The 13,556-nt window shown below is 46.1% G+C and overlaps 2 protein-coding genes across 5 annotated transcripts in view; one reads left to right on the top strand and one right to left on the bottom strand.

Moving 5' to 3' along the window:
- Positions 1-1,309: 1,309 nt before the first annotated feature.
- mios (missing oocyte, meiosis regulator, homolog) overlaps positions 1,310-13,556 on the bottom strand; it is a 27,352-nt gene continuing 15,105 nt past the window's right edge. For 2 of the 4 annotated variants that reach the window (XM_079164678.1, XM_079164679.1), the window contains exons 4-14: positions 10,004-10,870; positions 9,436-9,925; positions 8,856-8,954; positions 8,432-8,686; positions 6,650-6,819; positions 5,980-6,045; positions 5,642-5,800; positions 4,439-4,591; positions 3,288-3,492; positions 2,891-3,020; positions 1,310-2,100 (exon numbers count right to left, since the gene is read on the bottom strand). In XM_079164678.1, the coding sequence (XP_079020804.1) occupies positions 2,010-2,100; positions 2,891-3,020; positions 3,288-3,492; positions 4,439-4,591; positions 5,642-5,800; positions 5,980-6,045; positions 6,650-6,819; positions 8,432-8,686; positions 8,856-8,954; positions 9,436-9,925; positions 10,004-10,822 (2,637 nt within the window). In that variant the 5' untranslated portion in view covers positions 10,823-10,870 and the 3' untranslated portion in view covers positions 1,310-2,009. Of the gene's footprint in view, positions 2,101-2,890; positions 3,021-3,287; positions 3,493-4,438; positions 4,592-5,641; positions 5,801-5,979; positions 6,046-6,649; positions 6,820-8,431; positions 8,687-8,855; positions 8,955-9,435; positions 9,926-10,003; positions 10,871-11,359; positions 11,463-13,556 lie in introns of those variants that run through there. The other 2 variants (XM_079164677.1, XM_079164680.1) reach the window with 2 other exon arrangements.
- Positions 12,242-13,556, top strand: part of col28a1b (collagen, type XXVIII, alpha 1b) — a 17,873-nt gene continuing 16,558 nt past the window's right edge. The window contains exons 1-2 of the mRNA XM_079164676.1: positions 12,242-12,373; positions 12,792-12,934. Of these exons, the coding sequence (XP_079020802.1) occupies positions 12,793-12,934 (142 nt within the window). The 5' untranslated portion in view covers positions 12,242-12,373; position 12,792. The remainder of the gene's footprint in view (positions 12,374-12,791; positions 12,935-13,556) is intronic.

The following is a 13,556-nucleotide window of genomic DNA, read 5'->3' as shown; positions in this document are numbered from 1 at the left end:
TTTTTGATTCATTTGTTTTTTTAAGGTCCAGAGTGAATTTCCATCACAACCTTTAAGCCAACATGGACAAGATGAAGTGAAAAGGGAAACTCCATCTGTTGAGGAAGACTGATGTGAATGAAAGCACCAGAACATCTACTAATGGACCTTGTGGAGAGGTTGTTGTATCAACGGTTAAGAATGAACTTCCAGTCCAAGCCCAAGAGATGTAATACTACATCTGATGTCCAAAATCTATTGTTTTTCACCGGTGTCCATCTTACAGCCTGCACTGGCGGTCTGTGAGAGTTCCCATGGGAGAATAATGCGTGACTCAATGCTTTCAGGCAAAAGCTGAAGAAGGCACAGGATAGAAAAACCCACGCCATCTGTGTCTATGAAACATGATAATGTAAAAATAAACCATGTGAAGTTATGGAAAACACCCCCCCCCCCCCCCCCCCCCCCCATTCAGCAGAGCTCCAATTTGTCACTGGGAATTTATTTAAAAAGGCAAACAAGAAACACTGAAAGGATGAAATTCCAGCAACCCTGTATTTTTCGGGACGCTACACGGCTCGCCAATTTGTCAGCTCCACTCCAAAATAGTTCACAAAAGGGCAAGCAGGCCTGTAAAAAACCTCCCACACCGGGAAGAGATCCTGGTGAAAGTGGCATACAGTAGCTCCTGTGAACCCCCCCAACCCTCCTCCTCCTCCTCCTCATCACCTCCTCCTCCTCCTCCCTACTCCATGACTAAGTGATTTAGCCAGCTCTGGTGCAGGCCGCCTCTCACTTACAATGCCTCCCTAGGTTAGTGACAGAGCGGGGAGGGTGGCAGAGAAAGAGAGAAAAACCCATTTACAATGCGGCTTACACACGGCCGCCCCCCCCCCCACACCACAGACGGCGCCCATCCTTGGATTGATGTGTGGTATGCATAGATTTTTGGGTTGCAATTTGGGCACCACAGAAAGGGAGAAAGAAAAAGAGAGGGCAAGTCTGTGTATGTCGGAGGGTGTAGCGAGGGAGGGGTGTGTGTGTGTGTGTGTGTGTGTGCAGGTCTGTTCTCTCGCCCTCTCTTTGAGTCAATAGTGTTCCGGCAGCTGAGGTTCTTTATGAGGGGAACAATCTGGAGGGTCTTGTCAGAGTGCCGAGCAGCTGCTGTTTTCTGGCGAGCTTCTTTCATGGACCACAGGCCTGGAGTGGGCCGGTGAATACAGACGCAACCCTCCCACCCTCCTTCTTCCTCCTCCTCCTCCTCCTCCTCCTCCTCCTCCCCATCACCCCCCCCCCCCCCCCCCCCCCCCCACCATCTCCAATTCCTCATCCACCCCTCTAACACTGGAAGCCCATCACGCACAATGCCAAGATGAAGAGTGGCATAGAGGAACACGAAGAGAGCAAGAGAGTGTCGGTATTGTGCGAGCTACACTCTGCTCCCGTCACCCGGGGTACCACCACCCCCCCCCCCCCCCCTTTCATGAGGTATGTGAAGATCCTTTCGTAAGACAAACACAGGACTTTAAATAGTGTGTTAAAACACAAGCCCGGAAATTATACAGCTCGCACACATATTGGCACCTGTGATCACATCTTTACAACCCGACGTGTGAGTGGACATTTGATTTTTTTTCTTTGTTAATAGGTCACAATAAAACATCAGCCTGATTCAGGTTAGATTGTAAGAGGCTGATTAAAGCTCTTGTATTTCTCCTGAGTGGGATTTACATTAGCAGTGCAGCGAGTTTGCATTGGCTCCCTTTTTCCGTCATTGATTCAGTTAGTAAAGTAACACACACCGTCTCCCTTCTTCATATAGGGCTCTGCTATAACATTACATTCACTAGACTATAACTTAAAACAGTATGTCGCTCTATTCAAGCAGCCACTTCAGAGGGAGGACACTGCTGGCACCCTTTGTCCATCGGCCCCGTCGTAGTCGTCGTGTGGCGGGCGCAGCAGTGAACCCGCACCGGTCGGCTTCTGGCTGGTTGTTTGGCTTCACTTTCCCGACAAGCGTCTCCCGTTTAGCTGCTGTCTGAAGGCACCAGGTTCCCCGTGGTGTCCAGCTGCATGCATTTACACGTGCAAGCAGACACTGGGCACTCTGTGTGGTCTCTGTAATGGACACATGAACGGTGGAGGAATTAACAGGAGATAATACAGACGTTTGTACATCCTGGCTAAAAGAACCCAGAAGGGCCGTTGCAGGTCAGTGTACCATCTGTTCATTGAAATAAAAGAAAAATCTTTTTTTCCTGATGCAAAAAATAGTTTGAAGGAATATGGCTTGAATCTCTGTATTTTCTTTACACTTCAGCTTTAGTCAACTAGAAATAAAATAAAGCAAAATAAAGCAAAAAGGGTTTTGCAACAGGAAAATGATTTCTACTCTACTTTGCTTTTGTCAGTGATCGATAACTACAGGCTACTGTTTAAGGAAAACAACATGACGAGCTTCAAAGAGGGTAACGCTAGTCATGTTTTTATGTTATTTCTTTCTTCTCTACGTTGCTTTTTGTCTGTGGTAGATAACTTTAGGCTGCATGGTTCCTCAAAGAGAATCTTTAACAGGATCCTAACATGGATTTAACAATATAACTTTATATTTAAGTGACCGGTATCTAAGAGTATTGGTGACTTTTTATACATCAGTAGAATCACTTTTGCCGTCCACGATTATTGCACTGAGAGAGAGATGAACGCTTTTTTCACAGCACGTGTCCACATCTGGTTAAATAACTCATCTAACGTCTGATCTTTTTGCTATTAGCTCTAGATATCTTTAACGATAGTACAAAATGCAAAATGGGACTGATTGATATTGGATTTTTTTCTAACAAACAGAAGGTACACGGACAATAGAACCACGTATCCACACATGTGCAGCATCCAGTGAGCGTCCCACCTGAACCAGCTGAGCATGTGTCCGGCGTGGCCGCCGTGTCGACAGTTGTGACACCAGGTGAACCAGTTGTTGAACTGAGCGAGTTTGTTCTCCCTCGTCAAGTCCACCTTCTCATCCGACTTCCCTGTTCCTGCCAGAAAGGATTTATCCACAAGTCAATATTAGCAATCAATAAAATTCGTTGTCGACGTTGGCGTGAGCGACGTCACAGCAATAAAAAAAAGAAAAAAGGAAACTGGATTGGCCACTGAACGTCCAGGAGCAACTGCCTCTAAATGCCGATCAAAGTGCACACAACCTCCTCCTGCGAATGCTCGGTTATAAACACTTAACGCTGCTCCAAGATGCCGGCATGAGCATCGGTCTACACACTCCACACACACACAGGCCAGCTTACCTGGGCAATTCGAAACAGGCGTGCCCATGTTCATGAGGCAGAGGGCACAACGTGGCAGTGGTTTCCTGCAGCCGGGGCAGCTGGTGACTTTCGACTTGGTGGGCGAGCCGCTGACGCCGTACTGGCTGAAGCCGCGGCCCTGGTGGGGCATCGCCGAGCAGCTGTAGGAGATGGACTTGCCGCAGAAGTTGCAGCTCACGAACACCTGTCGCACGAGAACACACACAAAGGTCGGTCGATAAGGGGCCGGGGAACATGAAGGTAAAACCAACAAGCACACGCTCGCCAGCTGTCTGATTTTCACTTCGAGGGGAGAAGGAGATAAGCGCGAGATAATGCTGCAATGATCCCAATGTGCTGAACTGGGAATATTGGAATGTCAGTGGTGCAGGTGGTGCCGAGGTTTGCCTGCAGCACCAGCGTACTCATAATCACACATAATAGCGTTTTTTAGTATTCAACATTTTAAAAAGGATCTGTTTAAGTACAGTATAGTATATGGAACAGAGAAAACTACGAGGACTGCTCACGAGAACACAGGTTTTTATGACAAGAATTGGAGAGCAGCAGAGCTGTGGGTGTTACGAGCTTGGCACAAACTACCTGTGCTGTAAGAAACAGCTCGAGCGTCACGATATCTACGGCTGCAAACAAACAAGACGGACCGCTATGAGTTTGCCAGCGCCCTCTCACATCAGAGTCAGGTGATTTTAACCACATAACCAGGAACCTATAATGATCAAATACAAGTATTTATGGCTACAGCTTACAATCATTGTCATCAATAATTAATCTCTATCTTTTTTTTGGTTGTTTACTCTGTAGATAATTTCCCAGAGCCAAAGAAGACGTCTAAATATATATATATATATATATATATATATATATATATATATATATATATATATATACAATTATCGAAACTGTCATTTGTTGTCAGTCATTTGGTGAATATTGAAATGGGGACCTCTTTAACTGTTGCACCAACGAACTGCATGCTGGGTAAGGAACGCTCGCTAAAATATTGACTCTTACACCACAGAACGGCATGCTGGGTAAAGTACGCTCTCCCTCGCTCACCACAATATTAACTGTTACACTGCCAAACTGCATGCTGGGTACAACTTGCTCTCAGGCACTGCACTGGTTACCTGGGCCAGGGGTTTGGAGCTCGGGTCCAGCTTGCCTCTGTGGATGTCAAACTCGGCCCGTTTGTGCCAGAATCTCCAGGCGTCCAACAGGTTGCGGTAGTTTTCGATCCAGCATTGGACTCGAGGGTCTTTCAACACGTCCCCTGGGGAGCCCTGGTGGAATGTTGTTATTTCTTAGCGTTATTTCACATCATCACTTCAGTTCATTGCACTGGGAAGCAGGTCAGGTCACAGAAAGGCTTCTACAAGGCTCACCCTTCCTGCACCCTTCCCTGTGGTGGAATGTGTACATGTTTGTGTAAAAGTATGCGAGGTACACTTAACACAGGTGGGGGGGTGACTTGTACCTTGCAGTACTTGCAGGTTAGGACAGGAGAAAAATAAATAAATGCAAACACAGAGAGCTGTTCTACAGCATGTTAAATACGTTACAGACCTGCTCCACTGCTTTAAATTCTGAACCTTTCTTTATAGAAACATGTGCAGGAGAGCAAACAGCTCTTTCTTGCTTCACATTGTTATTGGAGTTCAGAATAACAGCTGTGACCTTTAAGAAACGAAGAGGCAAGTTTTAGCGTGTGCCTTTATGATTTCTCTAAGGGTGCGATCAGACTGACGGTTTCTTTCTTTTTCCTTTGTTGCAGTTTTGTGTTTAGTTCATTCAGGTTAATGAATGAACCTTTTATTTCGGGGTCACTTACTGCAACATGCTGTACTTTCAAGCAGAAGTCCGAAGCTTGCATGGCACAACGAGTTAATACGGCATTGTTATCGCCTCTTGCAATGAACCACAATAAATGGTCTCGGGGTTGGCAATTAGGTTCCGCTGTGGGCCAGTCTGTTCTAACATTAGTCAAAGGAGGGAAGCTGTAGGTTCCTTTTTTTTGAGGACTCTATTAGTTTAACAGTAAAATTGATTTTTAAAACAATTTTAGCATTGTATCTGAGGCCAGAAAATGACTCAAACACCCAAACATAATAAAGTTGTGTGGCACAGAGACAGATTGACCCCAAACAATAAACAGTGGCCTGCTTCCTTTCTAGATGTTGTGCCTCCTCGTCTCCTCGATCCTCTGACTCGTCACTTTTAATCTCCTAAAATGCATCTCGAGGAGCCAGGAGGCTTGCCAGAGGAGCTACAGGCGAGGATACAAAAAACAGAAAAAAGACCCGCTTGCATACATTTTGTCTGGGTTTGTGTACCTTCAGCATGCAGAAACTGGCGGTCTGGACATCTCCAGTGCGGTCCACGAAGCTCTCCATGAGGTCCACGCCGTCTTTAGTCAAACCCGTCAGCAGGATGCCCTCCAGGTTGCCCGCCTCCTTCATCTCGTTGGTCAGTTTGTCGATGTATCGAGGCAGCTGCAGCCGGATACCCCGCGAGACATTTACAAATATGTCACAAATCAGAGAAGAATGTAACACGATCATGCATATTTAAAGTAATTCATTAGGAAATGGGGTTAAAGGTTGTGACATAAGCACAACTATAGCATGTTGTTGTGACGACATAACCTGGGATTGACTTTGTGTTGCGTTACCTGAGCGTCGCTGAGAAACATGCAGGCAAAGGCAACGCGGTCCCGCACAGCGACACTGCTCTCAAACTGAAACACAGACAAAGATCGTTCAACGTCTCTCGTCATTTCAAAAGCGTATTTCTGCTTCACGATTTTAACGGGAGAAATGCTTCAATTTACATCGAGCATCTGTCTCCAAATACTAATAACTTTGCCTGTAATGGTAAAATCTCAGACACAGTTCTGCAGGAAACTATTTTACACATAATCAATTCTAAAAAGCCGAGAGCGTCACAGCGACTGACTAAATGTTCTTATTGTGGAGACCTCCCTTTTGGCCAGGAAGTCGAAAGAGATAAATGGAAAGCGACGGCAGCAGGTGGCCAAAATCTGATGAGGGAGGGGAAAAAAGCTCAAACATACACTCAAGTGTGCAGGGAACATTTTCCGTGTGGTGTTTTATGACTTGAAACACATCTCTTCCTGTTATTTTTCCATGAAACACCACTGCAGTATTAACTACCTGTTCAGCACGCTGTTATAGAATATGTAAGAGTTTTCATTAAGTTGGAACAAAACGGCGACTGTTCAGAGAGGAAAGAGTGCCAATTTAAACACTTTCCTATTTGCTAACTTCCCTCGTGTTCGCAACAGAGCTATGAAGGTTGCTTGATAGTGAGAGATTCAATACCAGCACGCCGTCGTAGGCTCCCGGCTCGCTGGTGAGAAAGGCAAACATGACGCAGAGGTAGGGGTTCTTCAGCTGCAGCCTCAGAGAGCTGCACATCTCCCTCCACAGGGAGGACTTCTCGTCGGTGTAGCCCGACAGAGCCATGGCAACCACGTTCAGGTTCGGGTCACCTGGGAATAAGGAGGCAGACATTCATTCACGTTGTGCAAAGCCTTCACTGTAAGCGCAGCACTGCGGTCGAGCTTCTGACTGAGCGAATTGTTCGTGGTGACTTGTGGCTCGATGAAAATCAGTTCTGAGAAACAGGAATTCATTTAAAAGTGTGTTTTTTCATCAACCTCATCGCTCTTTGTTTACGCTGCGTCAGAGAGTAGAATTCAAAACTAAATTAAATAGACATTCACAAAAAAGCTAAATTAAAGCCGTATATTAACGTGAATCCCTTATTTTCCCCAGAGGGAAAGTCGACAACACTCTCATGTCTGCATGCTAAATAAGAAGCTACAGGCAGCAGCCAGTTAGCTTAGCATAAAGACAGGATGAAGGCAGAAACAGCCAGCCTGGTTCTGTCCAAAAAAACAACTTACAAGCACATGTAAGCACATTTTCTTCAGCTTTTGTAAACAAACAAGTCATAAGACAATAATGTGCTGGTAGGACGATCCTTTAAAGACTGGTTCAACGGGTTCAGCTTGAAGATAAGATAAGATAAGCGTCTGTAGCTTCAGATTTCAGAGTTACTTCATCTAATCAAGCTCTGGGCAAGAAAGTAAATAAGCCTTTTCCTCAAAATGTTGAACTATTCCTTTAACACTCAAATTGTAAATGTTAGCAAAAATGTAAAAGTAAGAAAGGTAGTTTCCAGTGGGCCAGCAGGTTATCACCGTACTAGATAAATGTTTATTTATCAGTGTGCAGAAGTTAAAGCTGCCGTTCAGAGTGAATCTAATGAATCGCCCTCCAGTCATGTTCAGAAACTCATTAGCAGAAAACATCTGACCTACATCGGTGGAATTTTTTAAGTCACGACATACGCAAACAACGGCTTTCTCTCTGTGTTTGTGTTAATCCTCAGTGTGAACAGCGCTGCAGGATGAGTGTTGTGTGGAAAACAAAGATCTCCTGCTGTTACATTTTTAAAATTCCTTCAGACCGTAACTTCACAGAAACGTAGCACACTGAGACACAAACTCTGTTCATCAGGAGTCTAGTATTATATTTAACACATTCATGAGCAGTTCTTCAACACGCTCTACATAGCTTTATAAAGATGCTTACATCATTTCCTGTTGAAGCAGCATGACATTACAGAGCACAACGATGCAGAGGCAGACCACTCTGCAAAGTGCAAATCAATAGACCTCAGTAAGAGAGACAGTTTATCACTATTTAATTGGAGTTTTTACTGCTTCTGCTTTATTTTGAACCACAACATGATTTTATTTTACCTTAAAAAAACACTTAAATCTGCAACAATTGAATGAATCAATATGTTGATGGACAGAGAGTCGCTTTTCAAGCATAAATGTTTGTTGGTTCCGATTGTCAAAGTACGAATGTGTTGCTCTTCTTGGTCTCACATTAAAACAAGAACAAACTTGCAATAGCTGCGACCACGTACGCGTATGCACACACACACACACACACACACACACACAAATAATAATAACAAAATAATCGCTCAGCTTTGCTTTGGTCAGAAACATTCTTCCTTCCAGTAAACACTTGGCTTCAAAGATACACCTGCTTCCTACCCCCCCCCCCCTCCTTACACCCACTCACCCTTCTCAGCGGTGGCTCCCTTGTTGAGGATCTGGATGGCCCGGCGGATGTCCAGGTTGAACAGAGCCACGGCGGCCGCCCGCTCCCACTCGCGCTCGTGCTCCAGCGACCGCAGGAACATCTCCACGTCGATGTCGGGGCCTCGGCTGATCCAGCTGCAGAGCCGCAGGGCGAGGCAGCGCTCCTCGCTGTGGTACCGCGGAACGTCAGTCTGCCGGTCCGAACCGCTCCAGCACCTGCGGCTCTCTGTTGTGCCTGGGGGAACCAGGAAGACATACACAGTGTATGATTGTGCAATGTAGGATAACACAAATAAAAACTAATAATGTTACTGTCTAACCACGGTCTGATTCTTCCTCACAAGGAGTATTTCCTCATGTTACACCTTCAGGTGGTTCAGACGATCAGGGTATCGCTGGCTTACCTGAGCTGGTCTTCACAATGTTCTTGATACCGGAGTAGACCACCGACTGTTTGTTCCCCTGCAGCTTCAGCTCCGTGTCCTCTGCACACTGCTTCATATGTGATGCTTTTATAGGAAAGGTAACTCATTTTGCAGTTCAAGCAACACAGTGACAGCACAGAACCGGGCAGATCGGAGGTGCTTAAGAACCACTTTGTCACGTTACTCAAATTCAAACTGGACCAACGTAGAAAAAAAGTTAAACTGCTGCCGAATCCAAGAAACCAACTGTCATCTGGGTTGTCTCATTTTTATACAAACTAGTTGTACGCCATCAAAATAGAAAGATTCTATCCTCACAGGAAACTTCCATACAGTGACTTTAATAATATTGACTTGCATTAACAAATGTATTTAAATATTAAGTATAATGAGACTATATATATATCTACCAAGGGCATAAAGACTCCTCTGCACATGTGACCAGTTAGCTGTGAAGAAGGAGCGATAAAACTCCAGAAAAGAAGGATGAGTGAAGCACAACGATTGAGCGTAGACTGAGCTGTGTGTGTTTCCTCCTCCTCACCACCAAAAAGGATATAAAACAGATCATACCACAGACACTTGAGCTTGGAATCGTTGCCTCCCGCCAGCAGGTGGTTCCTCCACACCTGGGCGGTATCGTGGCCGTACCTGGACTGAGCCCTCTGCCTCATCTTGGTGGCGATGTCTTTCTCAATGGCGCTCGCCACTCCTTCACCTCCGTCCTCCGTGCAGTCGTACAGGTGCCTGCCGCACGCCCACATGAGCGAGGTGGTGGAGCTCCAGGCGAGCGAGATGCGTTCGAACACGGTGAAGTCGGTCATGACCCGGTTGGCCGCCGACACCACCACCATGCGGTTCTGAGAGGACGGGTGCCAAGCGAAGCTGCCGATCTGGCTCTCACAGGGCTGCACGCTCCGCTCAATGATGGTGGGCTCCGTCTCGTCGCCGATGGGCGTGGGGGTGTGCTGCATGTCGTACAGGCGGATGATGTTGCTGTCGCGTGTCAGCGTGGCCAGCAGGCCGTTACGAGTTGGACACCAGGCCACCTGAAACGAGGAAGGAAATCATTGTGTCTTTAACTGGACAGAGCTTGAACATTTTGCTCATCTCAAACTGCGTCATACCTTAGTGAGCGGCTTAAGCTGCTCGGTGAGCGTGAGCACGGGCTTCTCAAACTTCCTCAGGTCCCAGATGGCCACCTGACCCTCATAGAAAGAGGCCACACGGTCATGGACGTGTGGGTCGACCGTCACCCCCTGGACAGCCTTGGTGTTGACAAACGTTTTCTGGCTCGTGTTCCTCAGGTCAAATATTGCGAGGTTGCGGTGCATGCCCGCCAACAGCAGCTTTGGGTCGCGGAGCAGCCAGCAGAGGGACAGGCAAGCATCGTTCTGGCCCAACTCGTACAACGGCTTGGTCACCACCGTGCTCGAGTCCAAATCTACAGATGACAGGCGGATCTTCTCAGAGGCAACACTGGCCTCTGGGGAAAACTTACTGCTGATGTCCCATATGAGGACAGAGAAGTCTGCTCTGTGCTTGTCCAACCCGGCGGCCAGCAAGTTGCTGTCCACCGGGTTCCAGGCTAAAGTGTTGCACTGCCGGGCGTGCTTGGGCACAAACTCTTTCCCCACCAGCTCTTTACAGGTGGAGTTGTGGCTCTGACCCAGGCTGGTGAGCACCACTCTGCCGTTAGCTTGGCCCACCGCGAGCAAACACTCTGGCTCGTGCTTTGGGTACCAGGCCACACATTTCATGTAAGGGGTGTCAGAGTTGATGGCTAGTAGAGTGGCAGCTGTTTTTTCGGAGAGCGGAAGGGTGCCAGCCTTGGCTTCTGAGCTGCCCACGGCTCCAATGCGATACAGTCCCAGCTCAGAGTCACAGATCACATAGCGGTCCGGGTGGTGGGGGGACCACAGGATGTCCGGCTTGGAGCCACTCATGATTCAGAGGCAGCTAGAAGGATCTCAACGAAATCTGCCTTCTCCAACCTGGAATATGGACAGATTAGCAAAGAAATTAGCATATAATCAAATTACTAGTGATATTGGCAAAAAATAAAAAAAGGATGACCAAAACAAGAATGACAAATCCCATAAACATGATGACGTAACTTTAAAGAGAAGATTAGCTAAACGTTTCATGTAAAACTAAAGCGTTACTGCTGATGATTTAAAAGCACAAAAGTTAGCAGCCTGATGCTAACTAGCTATTCGGCAACGTATTTGTTTTGAGATAAGAGCCACGTGAAGTAAACGATGCAGTTAATCGACCACATGACAAAGTTAAAACTAAAGTCCAAAGTTTGTTGACAGTTTGTTGACATTTCCACGAAGCTAATGCTAACGAGTGAAGGACAAGCTAAAGGAAAACCGTTTAGCTAGCGCGGATTTAGCTAAAGGTCGAAAACATCTTCAACGACGTCACGATATGAGCTTTTAATATTTACTAATATTAGTTATTGATGCTTTGTTACTTACTAACATGCAGAGAGTTTAAACGAGCGGGTGAATTACGGTTTGGCGTGCACATGTCGGTCAGGGACACTCCGAGCTCCTCGGAATGTTGTGTGTTACACCAAAACATATCCGTGAGGTTGGGAACGTCAGATGCTCTAAGGTTCCGGTTAGGCGCGGTTATGCGTGCAGTTCACCACCAGAGGGCGCCGTAACCAAAGTGTGTGAAAATACACAGAAAGGAAAGCAATGGAAAAAATTCAAACCCCATTACATCATCTAGATATTTTAGATAATCGATTAAGATTTAGAAGATTATTTTAATATATTGTTCCCGGAAGGTAATCAGTGTACACGGATTTGTGCTTGCATTTTACAAGTAGTCTCCTATAAATAAGATTAATTTCTGCACTGTACATGGGAATCATTCTACATCTGGTTTTCGCATTAGTGGGCGAAAGTGGAAAAGTAAAATAATCTCATTTGGGAGTTTTACGCACAGCATCCAAACAATCTCCATGTGCAACTTCCCAAAACACAAAGCAAAGACTGCATGAACCCTCCAAATGTATTATCCGAAAAGTGACACAAGTAGTCTGTCCACGAGAAGACTCACTGGACGAAAAAGCACCCCAATGCTCCTTTAATATTCTTACAGAGTAGTGTGTCTGCACTATTGCGGGAGCTCTATTTGGATAATTACCTGTATGTTAATATCATTTTAGGGTGATAAATTAATGTGTAGTCCGTCTTCTACGCTGTTCTAATATTCCTGCAGAAAGTTGTTGTGTTCAGGGAACAGCCACAGAGTCAGGAACATTTTTTTCGGTCAGTCGTCAAGCTCTGAAGTGAACCAGCGCTGAAATGTTGGAGCGGGCCCAGAGCCCCCCGGCTACACACGCAGCACACCAGCTCATCTGATGGTCCTCAGTTGGATTCAACCCGGTTTATAGGACTTCATTACGCGGCGAAATGTCGCTCCAACGCGCCACAGCCGACTGGACTACAAGCACTGACTGCAGCTAAATGAGATTCTAGGTAAAATAACTTCTTTCTTTGCATGCCTAATACAGTATGCACCCTTAATTTGGTTGTGTCACGTTACAGTTTAAATGACAACTTTAATGCGTGTACTAAAGCTTAGACAAGTCATTATGGTTCATGTTTCTCAAAGATGTACATTTAGAGATTTACTCTGCATGAACTCAATTACTTTGCAGATTACTTAAAAGTTGCAGCATTTGGAATTTGTTTGGACTAATGATATTGGATTGGATCTATATTAATTTCAGTATGATAACAGTATGATTTGAACACATTATTATCATTGTTGTCTGAAACTTCGCATGATAGTAACATTTGAATCCTATGATACTGGCTGCATATGTTGTGCTTTGCACATACTGTAAGTTTGTGCACTTCATTGCTTTGTCTCGTAAACTGCTTTCTCTGCCAGGATGGAAAAGTCGCTGAGGGGAAACCTGAGGAGAGGAGTGGGGGTCTGCCTTCTGCTGCTGGCTCTCGTACACGAGGCCCCGGGCCAGAGAAGGAGGACAGGACGCAGGAACAACTACAGGCAGCATGACGACGGAGGAAACGGTAATCTCTTTATACGAGGTATCCACATGTTGGTGGTGAAGGGCTGTCACTGGATCCTGTGGGTGTAACGGACTCACGGTAGCAGTTACAACATCCACAGCTTCAGTCACAATGTACACCATTTATAGAGTTCCACAGCACACAGACAACAACTGAGGTGCTTTTAAGCTTTTTGGGGCAAAGTGTTTGAACCCACAAATCCAGAGCTTCCGGGTCACGGTGGGATCGTCGTTGGGCGGCTGTGGCTCAACAGATATGGAGGTTAAATCTCCAGCTATTTCTTGGGCAAGACCCAAATTGCCCCTGACGGTCAGGCCAGCGCCTCAGGTTGAATGGTAGCTTGCAAATTGTGAAGCTCCTTCGGATAAAACCGCCATATAAAAGCAACCACTTACCATTCGTCATCTAACATTTGATGTGCGGCGTTCTCACTCTTAGACTCTTTATAGCTGCCTTTTAGAGATTTCACCATCCATTAGGCCATTGTAGGGCAGGCCAGATGATCAGGTGCTCTTTTAGAGAGTAATGCTGGGAAGACAAGCCTTAACTCCAGTGATGAGGTCTCCGTGCTTCTGAGGGCAGCTCTGCCTCACAGAACTGTAATAGTCTGTGGTTCTTTGAG

The sequence above is a fragment of the Pholis gunnellus genome (assembly GCF_910591455.1).
Source record: "Pholis gunnellus genome assembly, chromosome: 8".
NCBI classification, from domain to species: domain Eukaryota; kingdom Metazoa; phylum Chordata; class Actinopteri; order Perciformes; family Pholidae; genus Pholis; species Pholis gunnellus.
Note: the sequence above shows the minus strand (reverse complement) of the source record. Positions and strands in the feature narration are given on the sequence as shown.